Raw genomic sequence first — 22547 nt, forward strand, 5'->3', positions numbered from 1 at the left:
GATCCCCAAATCAACCAATCAGCTATTCACAAGTTAAAACCGAGTTCGTCAAACTTGGCTTTTTTTGATTGGCTAATACAAATTACTAGATCAGGGCCTCTTGCATTTCCGGTTTACAAAAATAGAAGTTGTGATTTCTCGCACTTCCTTCCGGAAATTTTTAGTTTACATGGAGATGGTGCGAAAGAAAGCGATGTTTTCACTTGTTTACAATTGTGTAAATAAAAAGGAGTTTATCAATCTCTTCAAGACGAACATATCTTACTGAAGGTGAGTGACAGAAGATATGTGAGAAATTTTACTCATCATTACCCCTTCTTTTTGTGAATATTCCATATTTTTCATGAAAATGCTTCTTAGAGGGAGCTAACTCTTACACTAAGCATATTTTCTCGATACCGGTTTATATTAATTGAAATTCTACTAGAGGTAATACACGTTCACATTGTAAAATTTTTGAAAGTATATTATTTATTCAACCGTGAGACTATGTTAAACATTGACAAAACCTGAAGAGAGAGAGATTGAGAGAGAGAGAGAGAGAGAGAGAGAGAGAGAGAGAGAGAGAGAGAGAGAGAGAGAGAGAGAGAGAGAGAGAGACTATATATACAGATTGCATACAAAAAAAATGTAACAAGACATAGGTATGCAGTGAGCCATGCATATAAATGAACAATATATTGCATGTGTACAATATATAGAATTGTAATACATTTACTTAGCAGTAACATGTATACGTACTATTATATATACATGTATATTGTACCTACATTTTAAAAGCTTATTGATATTAGATGGGGGTGTAAATTTGGAGTTACGATTATAGGCATACTGCTATAACATTTTTTAAAAAAGTGGACATATACTCAGAATATGAATCATTGTTGAAGTTTTATTTATCATTTAAGATGCTACATATTTAGTATAATACAGAGATGGTGAAATAGCCTAAAAATCTATTGAACAGCTAGAGTGTCCTACGAATTTTCAAAATGCCCAGGAATTATTGAAAATTTGCCAGCCAAGTAACTAGACTAAAAATAATACACATTAAAAATTTGAATATTACATTTATTGCTCAATAAGCCAACTCAGTCTGAAGAGTGTTCTTTTTTGACACTATGTCCGGCGGAGTTTTTATTAACTTTTACCAGACATTCACAAAAACTACCAGGGATTGCCTGCAATCTGTCACATTTTGCCAACTCTGTATATAGCTGCTTTAATAGCTGTATAACTTTCTCTTTAAAGTCACTTGGCTTCTGTAAGGTCATACTTTTTAAAGAGGAACAGGTTTGAGTTTACATTTCGGAAGATTTCCAAATGCTCTATTTATCTCAGTTCAACAAACCCACTTTATTTGTCTGTTAAACATGTTTAATTTTGGATCGAAAAAAAGTTTATCAGATGATTACAAAGGCATGAAACCCTATCAAAGTTGTTGACATAGAATTAAACGGCAGCATTTACTCGGGGTCATGAAAATTTCTGGCAGCCGATGTGTCAAGCACTTGATGTGGGTCCTTAATTTGTGTTAACTTTATTGAGATAACATTGAATTCTTTTTGTGTACTCTATTGATTTTAAATAATCCATGTTATCATTTTATTTTAAACATAGCTTCCCAGGTTTAAAATAATCTTCAGGAATATCTCTGAAATTCGGATACAAAATATTGGATTTATAACTATTGGTTCTGGTATTCTAAGTTAGTAAAATAGTGTTTTATTCATTACACAGTTGAATTACAGATAGCACTTTAATTGATAACAGATTTTATTTATGATAGCTGCCATTTAATTAGTCTTGAAAATTACCTCAATAAAGTACCTCGATTAAAGTTCAATCAATTAAATTTTTTAGAATATTATTATATACCGGTATGTTTTGTATTTGTTGTTTGTATTCCAAATCCTATATTTATTTAAAATCTTAACCCTTAATTGTGTCACTGAAACACTATCATTATAATTTAAAAGCTCTACAGGCAAATCGGGTTTAACAACTTATCAACTTGAATTTTCCTATAGAGATATTGTTTTGTTACAAAAAAAGGCATAAAGAAAATGCATGAAAAAACCCCCTTCAAAATTCAGATGCAATTCATTTCTATACCTACTTATTAATTCAATAGAGTTAAATGTCTTTACTTTCTATTAGGAAATCAAATTATCTAAATGGGTTTTGAAATTTGAAAGGACTTAAGTGCTGCAGAGTACACTGGTGATAAGTCGTAAATAATGCTGCTGAAATGTTTAGAAAATTCTTATCCTTTCTTATATCTAATGCACTGAGGAAAAATATTGAATTTTTAACGTTTGTGATAAGGTTAATTTATTTACTGGACATGTAAGCTTTTACATGTACAACCTAACAAAATCAAATGATGTTTGAAAGATTCAATTAGCTTGTACAAAACGGGAAAGAAAGTGTGTTCAAGAAATGATTTAACATAAAGAGATAAATGTTTGTGCATACATGCTTGTGTACATTAGATTTAAAACCTGCACATTTGATTTCCCACTGGCATTGAAGTTGACATTGCAAGTGCAGTGCATACATGTAAATGCTTACTTACTTTATCCCCGATGAAAACTTTTTAAGATTTCATTATTTTTACATTTGCATTTACACATAATAATAAATCTGTACTGAAATATTTTTTTAATATTGTATAATCATTTATATTCATGCATGGAGGCAAATTTTCTGGGTTGCAATTTTTTCCACATGCAGGTAAATGTTTACGCATAATTTCATGCATTTGTTTTATGGATCCTAAATAAACAACATCCTTCATGATTTTTAGAAGATACAATTTACTTCATGGAGTGAGAGGTAACCACAGAGGCCACACAATTAAATGCTGATGATTGCAAAATTGAAAATAGATTCATAAAGTCCTATATAAAATAAAAGTCTAATTAAAAACTTAGATACGTCAAAATTTAATATATTACAATCCCTCTCATGAAAGTGTAGCATTAACTTTTTGTTAATACAATAAGTGCATGTAAAACTAGCTATCTATCAATTACCAAATAATATGGCCGAGCCGGTTTAAACATTACAGATATGTGTCAAAATTAAATTTCCATATTTCTCCCATTGAAAGTTGGAGGTTTTGGTGACACTCTGTCAAAGATAATATATGATAAATTGATAAAAGTCAAATAAATAGAAAAAGGAGAGACCCACACCGAGGACGTAGAACGTGGAGACTTTGAAGTCGCTGCACTAACAATGAGAGATCGAAAGAATTCTTTAATTCAACAGACACCCAGGAAACAGTACTACGTCCCTCCTTTTTTTTTTTTGCTGCATGCAGACCAAACTGTGCTGGGTCTCTCAGGGTCTCTGATAAATATTTGCTTTCAAGTACATTATTTATGAGTCGTTACTCAGAGAAGCCAAACAGTATATCGAGTGCTATTGAATTTTTGTAAATGTTCTTTTTTTTATTTTCCCGAAAGTTTATTTTTCTTTAAAAAAGTTTTGAACAATTCCATGTTATCAGTGTTTGTCTTCTTTTTTTTTTTTTTAAATGCTAATGCTTTTAAAAATCTATAGTCATTAAATCATGCAATATTTAAAGACTAGAGTTTTAATGTATAAGTTTTCTTTCAGTGGGTGCAGTTGTTTAGGATTGCAAGTGCGTGTTCACAGGGATTTTGGAATGTTTTCATTTGCAGGTTGTTTTGTATAAGCATGCAATAAGTAGGACCATGTTTGTTATCAATTTGCAGATTATGCTTAAATACTTTATTATTAGCATAATATGCAAATTTTGAACAAGGCAAGTCAGATATCAATAATGTACCGTTAAATACCTGGTTTAATCTAAATATGTCACTGTGATCGAAGAGGCTATATATATATATATACATAAAATTTCTGTTTAATTCACAGATGTTGGCTTCCACTGTGCAGAGGATGTACTAGCTGTTAAAGATCATGAAAAGAAATGAAGAATACCTTGACTTTTGCTGTTCTATGGGCCAGTTGATCAAAGCTTGAAAGTTTTAGTTTTCTCCCTGATTATACCACCAGATTAAGATGAAGTTGGACAATTTCTTCGAAGATGAGGATGAAGAAGCCCAAGCAACAGAAATTGATCAAAAATATCAATTACGCAAACCGATTCGACCGTTTGTTTGTTCCACTCCTGAAGACTTTAATGAGGAGAAGGATTTCCTACTGAGGGAAATTTTCCCTGAAATTCACAAACTGTGCCAGTTACGAGGCGGCAACTTCCTGCCTTATGATATCCGATGGAATCCCAATGGGGATGAAGCGGCATCAGGGAACTTATTAAAACTGAACTTGGACTACATATCCAAGAGTTCTCCTTTCTTCATATGTCTTCTGGGAGAGAGTTATGGACCTTATCGATATATGGAGAAACCTCCTCTCCAGAAAAAAATTAGAAATGTGGAAGATCTTGATGATATGGATTGGATGGATAAAAATTATCTAATGGCTGCTTCAGCTGGATACACTTGGGTGCTACAAGAAAGCCATCAGAACACTAGTTTTACAGAGTTAGAGATAATTCAGGCGGCATTTCTCTGTGACAATCGATACTGCCATTTCTATTTTAGGCAACCGGAACATTTGGATGTGAAGTTTGGACATCTTTCAGAGGAGAGGAGAATTAAACTCAGCAAAGTCCATTTACCTGAAAATGAGTATGCTGACCTGAGTATTCGAGACTTAAAGCAGAGAATAGTTAAGAAAGCTCTTCCTGTGAAATATTACAGGACCAATGAAGAATTAGGTAGACATGTTATAAAGGACTGGACAGCAGTCATAGATATTGTGTACCCTGCATTAGAACATCCGCTTTCCACCCTGGGTAAGATTTTTATCTGAATTACATGTAGATACAAGTAATGGTTTAGTGACAAAATATCAATTAAATAACTTAAAATTAATAAAAGAAACTTAAAATATAAACAGTTTAATACACCCCCTTTTTCCCATTAAAAAAAAAAAAGTCAAACAAATCTTTGAAACTTGGAGACAAAAGTATAAACATGGCTATTGCAGGTAATAAATAAATTTGAATCAGATAAATCCTCATGTTTTTAAAACGCAGGTACATTTTGGAGATCAGATAAAACATTATTTAACACAAGAGTAATCCAAATATTTCAAACTCATAAAAGTGCAGCATGGAGGTTTTATATCACAGTTATTGGAGATATATGTCAATAAACTCTCATAAATTCTCACTTTTGGGCCAGTTATGATGGCTGATAACTGCCCAGCTTAAAGTGGGCCTGATTTATGAGCCCCTCTCCTCCAAGTGTTCATTGTAAGTGCCTCATGATCTCATTAAGTGTATATATAACAACTTAAGTGCTTTGTTATGAGCTTGAAGGGATTACTTCCGATTGAGGAAAATCAATGTGATCTATGCTCTGTCTTTTAATGTTTTGAGAAAGATTGTCCTGCTAAATTCCTCTTTAATCAGCACAGTGTTTTGTAACACATTATTTAATAGCCTTTAGCTTGTAGACCTTTAGAAGTGCTATACTCTGATAGATCAAGGGAAAAAGTAGCAAGTCTTAATGAAAATAAAACACAATCAGATCGATAAAAATTGATTAATTGATCCTATGAGGTTAAAAGAAAATAAGAGGAGCGAATTAATCCCCATGCAATGTTGACATTATAAAAGCTTTTGGCGGTGACAATATTCCTATCCAAGTTTTGTCATTGATGTTAATTTGGAAAATATTCCTTAAGGGCTGAAGACATTTTGATAAAACTATCTTTGCATAAACATTCCAACAATATGTTTGTAGCCTAAAAGGTTTAATCATCAATATTAGCAAATTCATGTTAGAATCTTTGATGCGTAAATGGTTGATCTCTTATAATAATATCATTTCTTCTTTTCTCTTAGTTGGTTCCCTTAACTTCCAACTTAGATATATAATGTAATGTTCATGCCATCTAATCAGATCAAATTCTTCAATCAATAATACATGATGTACTTTTATAGAAAAATCATCATTAAATTATCAAAGGACATGTAGGAATGTTTTTTTTTCTTTTTCTAGAATCAGAGGAATACTGTGAGTGGGTTGCCAATGAAGTGTTTGCAGACAGCAGACGACATGTTTTTGTGACGTCTGCTGATTTAAATCAGTTAAAACAGACAATGACATCATTTGCCCTGGAGGTGTTGGATGAAAATGTCTATGAAATAGAAGAAAAAATGGTGGATAAACCCTATTCAATTCTGAATTTGCTGAAAAAGAAGTAATTTCTTGTGTTTGATTTTTAATGCAAGTTATATTGTTTAGAATATACACAGTTACCATACCAACAACATACTTGTAATATATTTTTTTAAAAATTGTGATACAAAGTACACCTCTTTCAAATCACTTAACATTATAACTACCAGTATATACAATGATACATGTATAATACTGCTTTTGCATTTTTCTGTGATTTTTACAAGATCTGTTGTATAAGGAATTAGCTTTTATAGAATACATAGAAAGTAATTGAAATCATTGTGTATGTGAAAAATAAGATTCAAATTATTTGTTGATTTGTAGGGAAGCTGTGGAAGCCCGCTACAAGTCAATCATGGTTGTCAATGGCGACAGAGGAAGTGGAAAAAGCACACTGATCAGCAATTGGATCCAGAAGTTCAAGGCCGAGAACCCAGAGGTCAAGGTCATATGTCAGTATGTGGGCTGCAGTGGGAGATCTGCTGACATCTCTGTATTCCTCAGACACTGTATCAAAGAACTTAGAGAAGAATACCTAAGACCAAGTAAATTAATCTTATCCTAAATTTTAGTGTGTTTTGAGGCTAGGGTATCATTTCCAAATTTTTGATATACAGTGTAACTTTTTCTTCTCAGTTATCATTTGGGTTTGGTTTTTTTTTGCGTTTATTTGCCAATTTTAAATATGATATTAGTCTTGTGATTCACCTATAAACAGATTATTATACATACAAGGTACTCTTACAAGAACCTTGTTACTGGACTATTAGAACACTGTTTTAAATTCAGTTTATGGACTTTAACAGATATATTACATGTATGAATTTAATAGCAAATTTACTTACTGTTTTTCATTTTATTTGAATGAAATACTGTATGTATATTAAAATCTTTATCATTGTTAATTTTGCAGTTGAGTGCTCTTCCTCAGAGGATGGAATGACAGAGGAGGATCAGCCCTGGACATTTCAGGAAGTGTGTCAGGCATTTGTGGCCGCTCTCTCTCTGGGTCCTGTTGTCATTGTCATTGATGGACTCGATGAGATCGGCAACACCCTCGGACTGACCATCAGACAAGTAAGCTTTCACGACCCTAATCACCGTCAATACTCTCAGTACTTTGATCTTGAGGGTCAGAATGGTTACAGCAGTGGCATTATCTGATGGTTTTTCTTCTTTGTAGGTTAAAGAATTAAAGTGGCTGCCCTTCCCTCTACCTCCCCACTGTAGACTTATTTTTACATCCTGTCGCTCAGATCTCACCTACCATTCTCTGTCAAGAAGGAAAGACACAGTTATGCACACTGTTCCGTCATTCAATACTCCGAAGATACGGACAGCTTTCCTGGAAGATGCCATGCTTCAGCATTTCGACCACCTGAATGAAGAAAACATCCAACAAGTCCATGATATAAAATTGTCCCATAAGCCACTCTTTATGTCTCTGTTGGCAGGAGAAATGTGCTGCTTTAGTGTCTATATGGGACTGTTTGACTATTTGGAAGAGGTTGGGGAGAAAATATCTTCCCTGAGAGACTACTGTCTTCGGTGTTTTCAGCGATGGTCCCGGGAAATGAGTTGGACCAAAGAGAATCTCTATGGTGAAGTGGATGATGAAGATCAGTTAGGTAAGACAAAAGTGTGGATGATATGATACATGCACATTAAAATAAGTGAAGTAGAGATTTTACCTTCAAGACAATGTACAATCAGAGGTGCAAGTGATATGATACATTTACAATAAAAAGACAGTAAAAGATTTTACTAAAAAAACAATTCATATACATGTATGATCTACAAAAATGGTTTTATCTTTATAAAAAAAAAAAAACCCAAAACAAAATTTAATACACAATTTTGTTAGCATGAGGTTAAGAAATATGAAAGAATAGTAACAGCTGCATGTAGCTTACATTATATTATCTGATTACTTGAACATGATACATTGTACATTAAAAATAAAATAGAAGTTATAGCCTACAAGTGCAAGTGTACTGAAACTGAGAATTACCAATTTTGACAGAACTGGAAGGCTGGATCCCTGATACTCTACGTCTGCTAGCCGTGTCCAGGACCGGCCTGTCCCAGGGGGATATCTTCACCCTGCTGAGGGGCCTGGGATACAGGAACAGCAAGGAGGTCAGGAACTTCCAGTGGCTCCAGTTCTGTACCTGCTTCAGGGACTGGGTGTATGAGCTGCCCAGCGGACAGATACAGTTCTCTCACCAGCACCTGAAAGAAATTGTGGAATATGTTCTACTGCGTAAGTATAGTCAAAATGTGCTCTCTCATATAAAAATTGAAGTAATTCTCAGGGAACCATGATTGTACATTTTAAATTATATATTAAAAGTTAAGTTACGTACAATAGCACTCCAATCGGGGGAGAGTATACTCTCAAATAATTGATTTAAATTTCTACAAACTTTGAAAAGGACATTAGATTTGCTTAGCTTTAGTTTTGTGTTTTTGTTTTAGATCTTGTCCCAGAATGAATATAGAATTTCTGATCTTTGTATAGAGAGTGTTTTTTGGTAGGTTAATCAGCAAACCTTCCCTAATCCCTGTTTTATAATCATGGCCATGCTAATGTCTGAGTGCATGCATGGTAAGACATCCACTGCAAAAAGAAGCTGTTTTCATTGCATGTTTGTTTTGTTCTTATGGAACTGATGTTAATTTTTTATTGTAACCATGCAGTGTAAATTATTATTCCTAAGATTGGAATAGATGTTAAGTAATGGAATGCCAAGAAAATGAATTAAATGCATAACCTGCTCCAAATCCATAACTGCATGAATCATTCCTCTTTTTTTTTTGCACTGAGCTAGTACATCAATATGTGTATTAATGTCCATTGTTAAATATATAATAGTTTGTTACCTTTCTTTCAATTTTAAATGTTTAAAGAAATGTTTGCAAGCAAACAAAACCATATTTCTCATCAAACTTTAATTTATTACATTTAAAAACATGTAGTTGATACAGGCACAATTTTCATAAAAGTTAATTTTTTTTAACTATAATATATAGAAAGACATACAAACAAAATGGATGAAAAAGTTAAAAGTTGTATAGCTTTGAAATGGTCATTAATTTATATGAATACATTAAATTGTTATGAAGTTCAGTAAACTTGTACTTGTGTCAGAGTATTTTATATCAGCTTTATGTTTTCTGACCTTGAAATGTGATTTTAGGAGGTGCGACCAAAAAGGATGTTAGTCCACGCCGTAAAACGGCAGTACTCAGTAGGTTGACCTTTGACCTAATGCCCTAATTATTGTGTGATTCATTGATTAATTATTAATATCTTATTTTGATAATGCCAGCTTTTGTATTAACTTTTTTTCCTGCCAGTACTAATGATATTGTGACCCACTGAAATAGACCTTTGAACTTTTATCCCCAATTTATACCCAATTTATTTCAATCTGCTAAAAATGAGATGGGAATAATCTTGATATATTAATAAAAGATGATTGCATTTGGTGAACTAGTAGCAATTTTAAAAAAAACCCCAAAAACTGATGTACATCTGCTTTTAGATAATGACTGAATAATGACATTTTTTAATTCTGCATTTTGACCATAGTGATTATGTCAATTTTTTAATTTGAATTTCTGCTCCCATATAATATGCAGACCGTTTCTGACAAATTTTATTTTGGAACCACAGAATGTCAATATATACAAATTTGTTTTTTTATCTGAGTCTCATTTCCTCAACATTGTCCTACAGTTATTTAATCAGCTTTATACATGTACTGGTCCATGCATACCCATGTATTATACATGTATAGCTGGTACTTGATTTGCCCATGTTCCCATACTTTACTATCTTGTACCTTATTTCTAGTATGCTTATTTTCACAATGCTTGTTATGTCAAACACATAAATGTGTAGTATATGTTTAAATATTTTAATTGTTCTTAATATCAAAGGCATTAGAATTTTGCTTTTTTATAATTTTCATGTCAGGTTTTAGTGTAATTGTATCTATTTTTTTTGTACTTTTTAAATATCACTTTAAATCACGTCACACTTGTCCCCATTCTACCCACAGCAATCACATAATCATTTCATAAAACACTGTTTTATTTGCAAATGTATGCTTTGATTAATAAAAAGATACTTATCAATACATGTATCGAGTTATTTGCTAATTTGATATATTAAGTAAACAAACAAATCAAATTTGACACTTGTAAAAGCTGAAATGCTAAGATTCTGTCAGTTCAAGAAGTACTAGTGTGTATAGAAAAGTTACTATAGAAGTGACACAGAAACAGTATTTCATAAGAACTACATGTATTTCATCAATGTGTACATGTATAAAGTTTTCATAGCATGATATTACAGTAAATTAGTACTTTTTAGGTTATTTCAAACGACTTTTACATGCAAATTATAAACCATGCATTATTCCTGTACAAACAGATTCCCTGAAGGCTGGCAGTGGTTCTGGAGAGGTGGCCTCCACTGGCGAGTCGGAGAAAGAGTGGAAGGGGCAGAAGAACCGCTTCCACAAACAACTGGCTAAGTACTTCCTCAGACAGCCATTCAGCCAGCGGGTCCTTGAAGAGTTGCCATGGCAACTGCTGATGTCAGGGGATACAGACACTCTGCTGCAAGTTCTCAACGATCCCTTGTAAGTGGAAATGGAAGTTCATGCTCATGTAACATACAACAGAATTTATGGCAATGTGGTATTTGGGTTCAAATGGACACTTAAATTTTTTTTTTGCAGGTTTTTAAAATTTTACTTCATTTGCAGCTTTGTATATGATGTACTAGTTTGGAAGTTATTTATTTTTGGAACAGCCAAAAGAATTCCACAAAAATACTTGTATAATATATCATAGACCATATTGCACAAAAGTCCTGCGATATGGTATAATTATTATGCTATCTTTTGAAAGAGTAAATCTCAACAAATTTTTCAACCATAACCATTGTAATTTACAAATCTATCTATCAGTTATTATTTTTGCTGTCTCATTAGAAGATTTTTTGAAAGTAAATGTTTTTGAAAGTCTAGTATATAGGCATGAGTCTAAAATTTTCTTAAAATAAACCTAACCTGTACTCACTATTAGTTTTTTAAGAGAACCAAGCAGTTACCCATCTCATTTTTGCTTCCAAATAGGATGATTGAAGGCTTTCTGGATGACAAGAGACAGAACCCTTCAAACAAACTGGATCTGGCCTTTTTCTGGTCACTGGTGAAGGAGGAGGGCAAGGATGTTTGCACCATGTACCAGAAGCTTCTGATCCGACTAGGAATAATGGAGGAAGAGAGGGAGGAGATCTACATAGAACAGGTTAGGCAGCCATTGGCAGGCTCCATGTTCTTGGCCTCTAGATTTAGTTCCAGAGGTTCTGACATTGCATTACTTCTGTATATGCATTGAAACTTTGCATTAGCCAGGGATCTATAATGTATATAGACACATGCAAAGCTGAAGTCATACTAAGGTTATAGTCTACATGTCCAAATTAACTAAGTGCTTTTGATTTGCATATTTTCACCTTGATTAAGTGTTAATTGATCATCCTTGCTAGTACTGTATGAAATTTACCAAATTGTTAATGAGAACTGATGAAAACTTTTAATTAATCACTTGGAAACTAGACAGAACTTGAATTTATATTGACAGACTCCATGATATAGTAATATGACAAATTATCATTGTGGTCTATATTCAGAATGGAGAAGATCTAGAACTGGATAGTGTTACGAGCGAGATCTCCTCCCATGAGGATGAGACAGTGGCGTCCTCCAGAGAGAACGTGAACATTGTGGTCCCCACCATTGTGACCTATCCCCCCCACAGGGAGCTCTCTGCTGTGACCGAGGAATCCATAACCAGCAGCATGGGGGTCAGGTCACCCCAGCGGCATAGACTGGAGGAGACGGTCATAGAAGAACCAATCAGTGAGGAAAAGGTCAGTTATGATCCAATCAAATGCTTTCATGCTTAGCTCCATACTGAAATATGGAGGTTAGTAAACTAATAACATTAATTTGATATGAATTTTTATCCATGAAAATGTTTGTTTTTTTATTTAGTATCTTTGATTTTGATTTTTGATTATCCAGGAAAGTAGAAAATCAAGACCAGTGGATAAAAATAGTGCTGTGTTTTTGACAGAAACAAAAGCTGAAACTCCAGGTAAAAACTCTAATATATACACACAGTTTCTATTGATTAGTTGTTATCTGACACAAATGTGGTTGACAAGTCCATCTTTTTTGTCTGTTATAAGAGCTCTTAAATCTCTCTTTTTTCAAGGAGCTGATTCACCATTGTTGTATCAGACCCATGAATTGTGTAACACAATCAAGATCGCCTGGCTTATCGCAAACTTCCTAAGAGATCTTGGTCATGAAGATGTAACAGAGAAAGTTTTGACAGCCTTAAACAAAAAGCTAGTGAAGGTAATAATAAAATTTGAAACTACAGTTTTGAGCTTAATGTACATGAACTTTGGACGTTTTTAAAACTTGAGATAATTTTTCTTGTGTGCTAATGAATAAAGGCAACTTGTTTCACTGCTTGTATTTTCCTTTATCATATTGTTATGCTACTCAAGTGTTATGATATTGCTATTTGCTCACATGTATTAACATACACACATTTCTTTCTTTATCACCATTAAGAGTTATTCAAAACAGCCTTTTACACAGAAAATATGCATTGTGATTCATTCATAAAGAACACATATATAAAAGAATAGTTTGATAACGAGTTATGACAGGGTCCCAATATTTTCAGAAAAATTGTAGTAATAATATGTTTGTGAATTATGGAAAAAAAACATGTATAAAGTAACAGTTTTTTCTTGTACATTTAACAATCTGTGCATCCTATACTTTGCTTTTATATTTGATTTTTATTTTGATAAAAACATTAAGGTTAACATTTCATTTGTTAATGTCACGTTCACTTTAGAAATTATTTAAGTTGTATGAAATTGTTACGTTAACTTATTCCATGTTTAAAATTTCAGATTTATGGAGTAAGCAATGGGTTTTTTATTTGGAATTTGTTGCATTGCATGAATGCAAAATCAAGATACCACGCTTATACACATATTCATCCCAGAACACAGAATTCATGCTTGTGCTTTAGATAAAATATACCATTAGTTCTGCTTTAAAAACCCCCGAAAAATCCTTGAAATAATTTGTAGAGTAAGTGGTAAATTGTTTTTGCCGTGAGGAGATAACAGAGCTCATTAGTTTTTAGGCACTTGTATTTATGAATTATACACAACGGCATGTACATATCGTAGACCCGTATAACTATATGAATGTGGTATTTTGTTTTCGTTAAGTATTTATAAAAATCGAAATCCTCTACATTTTTTATGCCCGAGTCGTTTGTATATGGATTCAAAACATTTTGCGCAGTAAATCATGTGATCCTTTTTTAAAAAAAATCTTATAAATGACATATCAATACTTTAACTTAAGATGCTTTTTTCAAGAAATAACTACAAACTTTCTTTGACTCTTAGAGCTACCCTCTTGAACACGATGACATGTTAATCCATGCCAGAGTACAAGAAGCCCTTGGAATGTACTGTCAACAAAGAGGGGAGTCGGGGCTCTCACAGAAACACTTTACCAAATCCCTCAGGATCGTCACCGATCTGTCGGAACTAGACGAGGAATCCTCACTCAACTTCCTAGAGCTAGAGAACCTGAAGGGTATAAAAATCATAGTCATTCCGTTAAATTACAATTTGGTTAATATAAAAAAAATATTTATTTCCTTTATACATGTAACTAACAAAGAATATTCAAAATCAATGAATGGATGGCTTATACTGTGTGCTAATAAACTTGAATCAACTTTACATGTACGTATCCACGTTAGGTAGTCTTAAAACATTTAAGCAATAGGGAAAATATAAATGGGTATGTATAAAGCATGTTTTCACACAAGAATACATGAAAATGAGTTTTACTGTACACATGCACATTTATGTTTATTTCTTTCATATTAGGTAAACTTCTTTCCCATCTGGGCAGTCTTCGGTTGAACGAAGGTTTAGTGGAAAGTGCAGAAGATCTATTGACAGAGGCACGTGATGCCGTTGAAACCAGCGGCAATCTGACAGCCAAAGCAACAATCTTGTACAACCTAGGACTCCTAAGGTCAGGCGGTATTACCATTTTGCATTCAAGAACTGTTGAGAATTTAACATTCAAATTGCATTTAAAACACCTAAATACCTGTATATATTAAACATCTTTATTTTTATCAAGATTAAAATCGTCAGCTGTCTGGACTGTCCATTGTAACCAAGATCGATATTCCTAATGTAATCAAACAAAAATGTTGTATCGGTTTATATAAGGCATGCATTATATAAATGATATTTTACCCTTAGAGTGCAACAAGAGGACTTCATTTTGGCTGAGTCCAGCCTTCGCCAGGCATTAAACATCAGGGAGCAGTGGTTTGGGAAATCCCATCCCTTGGTCGCTGAAGTCCTGTTCGCGCTGGCTCAGCTCATGGGGAACCCGGATAACTACCGCGGGTAAGAAACGTATTACACACACGCACAAACATGCATGCATATGCATCATATTTATAAATATTCTGAGAATTGTTCTGAAAAAAAAATTAAAAAAGAAAGGTCAAATTCTGTACAGACATTTAAAATCATTTACAAACTGATCTTGCAGGTTTGACAGAGGTCGCTCGGAGGGCGTTTACAGAAAAGTTCTTAAGATCAGAGAGGATTGTCTGGGAAAGGACCATCCAGCTGTAGGGGATACACTGTTTCAACTAGGTAACAAACTTTTACCTGTGTCTTTTTAAACCCAAATACAGAGCATTGATGGAATACCGTATATAACGTTATGCAAATGATGTATCTTTGCAAATCATTTATTTCTTGTCATATTTGATTCAGTTTATGATCAAACAAGTGTCTAGGAGATTTTATTTGTGTGTGTGTGGATAAAAATGTCAATATTTTGTATGTGTGCCGCTTGATTTCACCATTTACCTTTTAAAACTAATTTGTGCAATAATCTTCTGTAGGAAAACTTCTACAAGAGGAAATCAACTATGCAGCAAAGTGCGAAGCTGTGCAGCTGTTACGTAGAGCACTAGACATAAGGACAACCAAACTAGGTAAGTACTTCCTTTATTTTTTTTTTTCATTTTGATTGATGGAGTCATGATGGAATAATAAGAACGCGCTTCTGTGAATTCTTTTGATTTTACCCCAAAAGGAAAACGTTTTAATGAAAATACATGTACCAATAAAGGAACTTACAAATGTTAGCACTGAGCAAGAGTTGATGGTTTCCTTGTAAAATTTGTGTAATGCAAGACACATCCCCAATTAAAAATATTTGTTTTCGCATTTATTTCCGTGTATGAGAAAATACATATGTATTTAATCACAATCTGCAATTTTTTTTGTTTAAAAAAAATTTGATGTACTTTACTTTAAAGAAAATAAAATGATCTCCTTTACATGTATCACATAACAGACTCATTGTCCAACAGGTTATCTTCAAAGGTTTATTCACTTTTTGAAAACTTGGTTATTTGTACCCATGTCGGCCAAAGCTATACTTTTAAGATCGTTTTTATGAAGTTTGCCACTTGCAGTTTGTGTTCACCTCTCAGAGTAGATTTCGCCAAACCATGGTACTATTTATCGTCCAGTGATTAGAAACATTTCCGTAGAATTGACTTTCTACTCAACTTAAAAACATCATTGATTTGTGCTTTCATTATGTCGCGTTGTTCGTTTGTTTTTTGGCAGTTCAAATTGTATAGATAGTTATCTGGGATATCCATGAGGATCAATACATTAAACTTTAATAGGACTGCTCATGTTACTGCTCGGGACAGGCAAATTATCAGCGTGGCTCATTAATGGCAAGTTATATTTGGTTTTCTATTAAGCTAACGCTGATTTCCCCATTTTAAAATAAGAGAGCGAACAAAAGATGAATTGAGAAAGTACTGCCATGTTCGGCTTTTATATTTTAAAAATGTATTGGACTTATACGTACATTTTCCAAACAAAGCCTTGTTTAAGAGAGGGAGAAAAGGATTTAAATGCTGCCCAATTTCTCATTGATTGTTTGATACCTGAGATATACAGCGTGAAATTCTCGGTAATTGTCCCATTGTGAAAGTGTACACTACATATGTTTAAAGTTCTCGGAGTTTAAAGATGGTTGTACATGGATGTCGTTTGCAAAGGAAAAGCAACGTCCAGGGTATTCTTTGACAACCGCTCTAAATCCGTCGTTACAATGAATGCCTCACATATGTTATAACTGCGCTACAACCCAAGACTTGCTCTCGGTTTCTTTCGAAAGTGTACATTCATGGAGTAGACTTTGTTATTGCCAGGATTAAAGGTAGCAATCTTGGCTCTACGAAAAATAAAAGATTCGAAAGAACAATCCCTGGAGAGATGTTATAAACTAGATTTATTTAATATTTGTTTGGAAGTTTGAATCACTGAGTGACAATATAAAGAAAATACCTTAAGGCTGCTTGGTAGTAGTTTTGACCCGAAGGTTAGAGTTAACCGTATGGTGACTGGGATTAAATGCACGAGAAGCGAGGATAATGCCACTGTTACTGCAGAATGTCTAGGGATTAATGGATAATCCTCTAGTCCGACATCATAAACTGTACGATCGATCAGCAAATATGTTTTGCGATTAAGTTTTGTGTTTTTTCTCCACTTCTATTCAAGTACATTTCCACGAGCTGGATTTCAATTTATACAACAGTTTTATTGAGAAAGAGGAGAAATATGAAAGTAAAACGAGTTAGAATTGCGGAACCAGGGCAATATATCACAACAGGAATCACACCTTTTATAGAATATAAGCAAGACAAACATGAAGAAGTTATTGCCAAGCCGCCCGTTTCATGTCTGAAAATGAGAAAAAAGGAACATCCTGATCAAAGGGAATGCAACGATTCTGATTTGGATTATAAGAAATCGTTTGGTATGTTAAACAGTTTGGTAAATAATACCGCAATCTGTCAAAGATATGTCAAAGATCAACGCAATGCATAAGTATCACATAATAATGATATTATCTCTAGATATCCTGATATCGATTAAGACGAAACTCTCTGATAATAGGTAGAGTATATGTGCATGTAAATGTCAAAGAAAAGCCTGTTAATTATCATGTCTTATTTCATGATCTCTTCAATACGCAAAACACCTATTTGTGTTTTAAGAATATGTTTTTCAATAGAAAAAAACAAGCTATATAATTAACACTACACAATTTAAGTCAGAACTGAAACCCCCCAGAGAGCTTGGCTTACGTTTATTAAGCTTGCATTTGATAGAAAATTTTTATTTTCCCATAATTCAATTACAAAATTGAAAAGAATTTAAAACGAATAGAATTAGATGTAATAATGTCGAGGTCATCCATGTCAACTTTTCAGAATTAACAGCTAAAATTGCTTTCTAGGCTGTAAGTTGAAATTGGAGAATAAGAGTGATAGTGGGGACAATTGTATCATCTAAACGGCTGAAGTACACTTTATATGGGTGACATTTTCAATTTGGATGACTCTTTAGGTATGATTTATGAGTTTGAAATGTTTACTTAAACCTGCACCAAAGATACATAAATATGCAGGAAATACATTGAAATTGTAAACTTAAGAGAGCACCCATCGTGAAGATGTTATAGGGGACAACTCGAGGAGATTAAACCAAGTAAATTCATGAAAAGAAATGAAATTAACTACATTGTACTGTAAATTCCTAATTAAAAGTGAGGAATTAATTTTCGCGTAAAATCGCGAGAATCTCGCGGATTTTAAAACCTCGCCTTTATATTTCGGACGCATGTAAACCATAATAAATAATTATAAAAATTCGGCGTTCGCGATTTAATATTCTTGCGATTTGATGAAAAACAGTTAGGTCGCGATATTACGTACTCGCGTAAAATAAGGAATCTACAGTATATTACCCCTTTGTTACTGGGATCAAAGACATATAGCATAATAGGTTATTCAAATATTGTATCGGAAATAAAGCTTTGCATATCTTTCGTAAGCACAGCGAGGGAGACATTTTATTTTTTTCTGCATAGTTAATTGTTAAACGATGGTTCTGTTTGTTTATCAACATTGATAAATAATAGGCATTTTGTGTTTTTAAAGAGTTTTATTATCATTTTTTATTTTTTGTGAATGATATTATTCGTCATATTTCACAAGTCCGACGTTTACTGTCTGATGTTTGAAAAGAAAGAAAGTGTATTTACTTGCACTCAGACTGTTTTCATAATTGTTTTATTGTGTATGTTTCTGTACCAAGATTCGTTGAAAAGTAGAAAGTGATTCTTTATTTCCCTGACTTTTATTAGTTCCCAATCTTTTTTACGTCGTAATCCTCCCTTCAAAATAAATACCTTACCCCCTCATCTTTCTTTATATCATACTTGTCTGTACCGTTCATTTCCAGTTGTATTGTCAAATGAACAATTAACGTATCCCGTTACATGATCAATGCATTATGCGTTCTTTCTTGTATAGAAATTTAAATATTTATGTTCATCAGTTTACCATTATATTCCCTCCCTAAGATCTCCTTTACTACACAGTTGACTGTGTTGGCTCCGTCAATGGTTTGTTCGTCCAATAATTAATCTTGCCCGATTAAGTCATGGAGTAACATTTAAATCGAAATCTTTGGATAAAGCAGAAGGACTCGCGTTTCTATGTGGATAGAATGCCAGATTAGAGGGACATACACCACTTGAGATTTGCCAAAAAGCATTAAGGGGTCATAGATGGTCGCAATGGACATAACCGTTAGCGGGAGAATATGAGGAATGGATTTTAAACGCGTAGTGACTGTTCAAGTTGGCTGAATTTATATATGAACGTTAAGGATGTTATACAAAATTATTAGAAGAGGGCTGTTGAGATATTTATTAGGTTGTGAATTGTACCTTCATATTTATTTGGTGTCTCTACTGTAAACTATTATCATGAAACTGCTCCCTCGTGTTAAAGCTGCAAGGTATGTGTAATCTTAACTTGGGGATAGTGCTGAAATTTTAATGAGTTTATGAACACTTTTAAATTGAAACTGTAGGACCCCTAATCTTTATTCCTGTTATTGTAATGGTTGAATTGATGTGTAAGTCTATGTTAAAGTTATGTTTGATTTTTTTAATGATATGGTTCTTTGAAAATATAAACAATATTGGATTGATTTAATAGTAATTGCAAGTTTGATAAAGTCAACATTCGTATTTGTTTATCACATAAGCATTTTATATCATAGAATGATTACCAAATATGTCACTGTGTAGTTTAGATGAAAATAATTTTATGTGCATTTTTTTCATGTAATCAACATGTTAAAGTGTTTAAAAAAGTCGATGAAACAACAATTGTAATCTAAGTCTTGGGAAATGTTACATTAAGTCAGGTTGTTAATGAAGCTGTATGGACTAATGAATCATCGTTAAAATAATGCTTATATAAAAACTGATTTCAGTATGAGATTTCCTTTTAACCTTTGTATTTTTATTACTAATTAGAACCGATGAAATTCTTGTAAAATTATAATTGAACGTTAACCCCCTTTATGCATATTAATTTATTAGTTAAATCATATTGCTAAACAACTCCTACATATACATATTTTGAATCCATCAACATCATTTGAAACTCTTTTGGAAACCACGTTTCTAGATCTTATCACAGAGGTTGAGTTTTATGGCCAGGTCGGCGCATTTGTGACATGGATTTAATTGACATTGATTAGTTTTCAAATTATCTTGTTTCTTATCTTCTTGTTTTAAAAGTCTGGCTTCACCTTACTGATATGAATCGACATACAGTAAATACTTTGATATGCATATGGCCTTCTGTTACTTCTTTTACTGTTCGTGCTGAGCTAAGCATATTAAATGAACATTTCTTTAGTTTTAATTTCAATAGAATCATGCTTAACAATTCTGTTAGCTCCAAGGACAGATTTTTAGATAAATATGCCATGTGTATTCGAGTTTCAGCCAAGCTGATTTGTTTTATTGAAACATTCACGATGATGATGTTGTTTGAACAATTTCTTTGCACACTTAAATGTTTGAATACAAAGTACGATATTGTATATTATGACACAAAGGCATATTATTATTTTTTTTGCTAAATGAATATGATCGTGTTTACCCTTTCATTATAGTGAATTAATTTGGAAAAGAGCAATTTATTTGTGCAAATATACAAGTTTTGCAATGATATCAGATAAAAAACTATTTCTCGATAATACAAATACACAGTCTTTTCAGTAGTTCTGAAATTTAAAGCATTTTTGTTGTTATTAAAAAATCAACAGCTTAATATCATTTTTGTTTACTTATCTTTGTAGGTGGTGATCATATAGACACGAGGGCGGTCCGACATTATTTAAGCCAGCTGGAAATTTCTCTTAAAATGGGAAAATACGAGTTTGGTCCGGCCAGATTAACAGACACGCGGACAACGGATAGGCCTTTTAGCAAACTTTCGTGGCGGGAGAAAGATCTCGCAAACATTGATAAAAGGTCAAAGTCAAGAAGTGCTAGTCGTAGTTCAAACTCCGTATTGAGATCACGACCTTCTAGTTACAAAGAAGAACACGGACCGTCGCTGAGTCGTTATAGCAGCGTTAGCCATCTTAGTGCTTCGGAGAAATTATTAATGGATGCGGATCGCCCTAGATTGCTCCATCGAGATTACATCGATCGAAAATTGAAAGTATCTCCTCCTTCATCGGAAGTGCATCAAGCAAAGCGTCTAGTGACTGTTGAAATAAAAGTAGACGACGATGTTGATAGATCAGGGGATGTTGAAACAAGAGAAGCAGAACCCCAGATAGATAGCTTTGGAGATGACATTCGTCAAACAGACAGTTTAAACGTTGGACAAGAAACCAAAAGAGCCCAATTTGCTGAACACGCTGATAGTGGCCCTGTTAAATTGTTCAAGCGATATAGCAGTGCCGGTAGTTCCAGGTCGTCCGTGTCTCGACACAACGAACGAAGCCTGCTTCGTGAAAACAGTGCTAAAAGTAACCAAAGCTCTCATATAACCGGATATAGCTCAAATTCGCGAATGAGTCTAAGAAGTGGTTACTCGCGACGGAGTGTTGTAGGTCCACATGCAATTACACCAGGTAACACCCAGTCGGTTACAACTGGACCGAACTCGACACTGGACAGTCTTATTGCTAGATCACCACGTGACATGAGCCGATCCATCCACCATCGATCTGCCTGGTATCATGTACCAGGTCGATATGTCACCTCCGAAAAACCAATCCCACCAAAGCGTTCTCAAAAAACCTCGGAAGCAAGGGAATTGGAACAACGCCTTCTAACCAGCAGAAAATCGAACCGAGAATCTAGTAAAACTTTATACAGGAAGTCTCCTCCCAAAATAAATAAAGCGAAATCCTTCACGTCAAGAGACATAAACAAAGAATTTGGAATGACTGTAAAGGGAATCGGTCCTGTGATTTCCAATGGGTATTACAGCAGTCCCCCACATGACTATGCTGTAGAGTCTTACATTGATTCTGAAAATGAACACCATAATACAACGGTGAAATTCAAGGAAGCCGTTTTTGTTGAATAGAAATATGATTAGGGATATTTTTAGTAATGTACCCATTATATAAACTATTCGCGCATATAGATTATGTCTGTGATCTTCAATAGAATAAATTAAACTATCTTTTGTAATATATTTATACATGCACATAATCATTTCTTAATCAGCAATTACTATCATAGGATAAGTAATGTTTTCTGCACAAAATTTTAAGCTTAAAGTTAAAATGTTTGGATCGATTTGTGTTGTTCAATTTCTTGAATCTGAATTTGATAAACTTTGCTTACACTCTGGATTGTGTGTTGGTGTATTTAGAAAGGCAAAGCATAAATTCGATTAAATTTATCTTCTGTTTGGTGCATTCAATGGCGTTTGACTCGTTATACATGCATAAAAAATAGAAAGCAAGGAAGTTGTTGAATTTATTTGTTGAAGATTTGTTAAATTATAAGTTGTTACTTGGAGAACGTTAAAGTACATGTATCAAGTCTTGATTCTTAACGGGAATATTTTATGGAGAATCATATTAAATGATTGTCACACAATATTTGTGTCTTTCCTAAAAGATGTTACTTTTTTTCTTAGACAATAATTGCACTGTAATCAGTTCGCCGGCATATATCTATATTTTAATAAATTAAATGGATTGTCAAA

The 22547-nt window shown here is 33.5% G+C and overlaps 1 protein-coding gene across 2 annotated transcripts; it reads left to right on the plus strand.

The window, feature by feature from the left end:
• Positions 1–120: 120 nt before the first annotated feature.
• On the plus strand, positions 121–22547 carry LOC105340221 (tetratricopeptide repeat protein 41). Of its 2 annotated transcripts, XM_011446176.4 has the most exons (19): positions 121–270; positions 3910–4855; positions 6069–6270; positions 6576–6796; positions 7165–7328; positions 7435–7879; positions 8275–8514; positions 9452–9502; positions 10693–10903; positions 11402–11576; positions 11962–12201; positions 12356–12428; positions 12549–12694; positions 13777–13969; positions 14269–14419; positions 14656–14805; positions 14954–15060; positions 15315–15407; positions 20671–22547. In XM_011446176.4, the coding sequence occupies exons 2-19, from the start codon at positions 4057–4059 to the stop codon at positions 21915–21917; spliced, it is 4908 nt and encodes a 1635-aa protein (XP_011444478.3). In that variant the 5' UTR covers positions 121–270; positions 3910–4056; the 3' UTR covers positions 21918–22547. The 2 variants fall into 2 exon arrangements, with proteins under 2 accessions (XP_011444478.3, XP_065937677.1); XM_066081605.1 differs by lacking the exon at positions 9452–9502.

Source organism: Magallana gigas, chromosome 4, assembly GCF_963853765.1.
Source record: "Magallana gigas chromosome 4, xbMagGiga1.1, whole genome shotgun sequence".
In the NCBI taxonomy this organism is placed as follows: Eukaryota; Metazoa; Mollusca; class Bivalvia; order Ostreida; family Ostreidae; genus Magallana; species Magallana gigas.

What these genes read in the sequence shown, in the direction of transcription:
- LOC105340221 (XM_011446176.4), top strand. Translation starts at nt 4,057, where the DNA reads ATGAAGTTGGACAATTTCTTCGAAGATGAGGATGAAGAAGCCCAAGCA. An exon ending in ACATCCGCTTTCCACCCTGG is followed by an intron (nt 4,856 to 6,068) that starts GTAAGATTTTTA and finishes TTCTTTTTCTAG; the next exon opens with AATCAGAGGAATACTGTGAG. An exon ending in TACAACCTAGGACTCCTAAG is followed by an intron (nt 14,420 to 14,655) that starts GTCAGGCGGTAT and finishes TTTTACCCTTAG; the next exon opens with AGTGCAACAAGAGGACTTCA.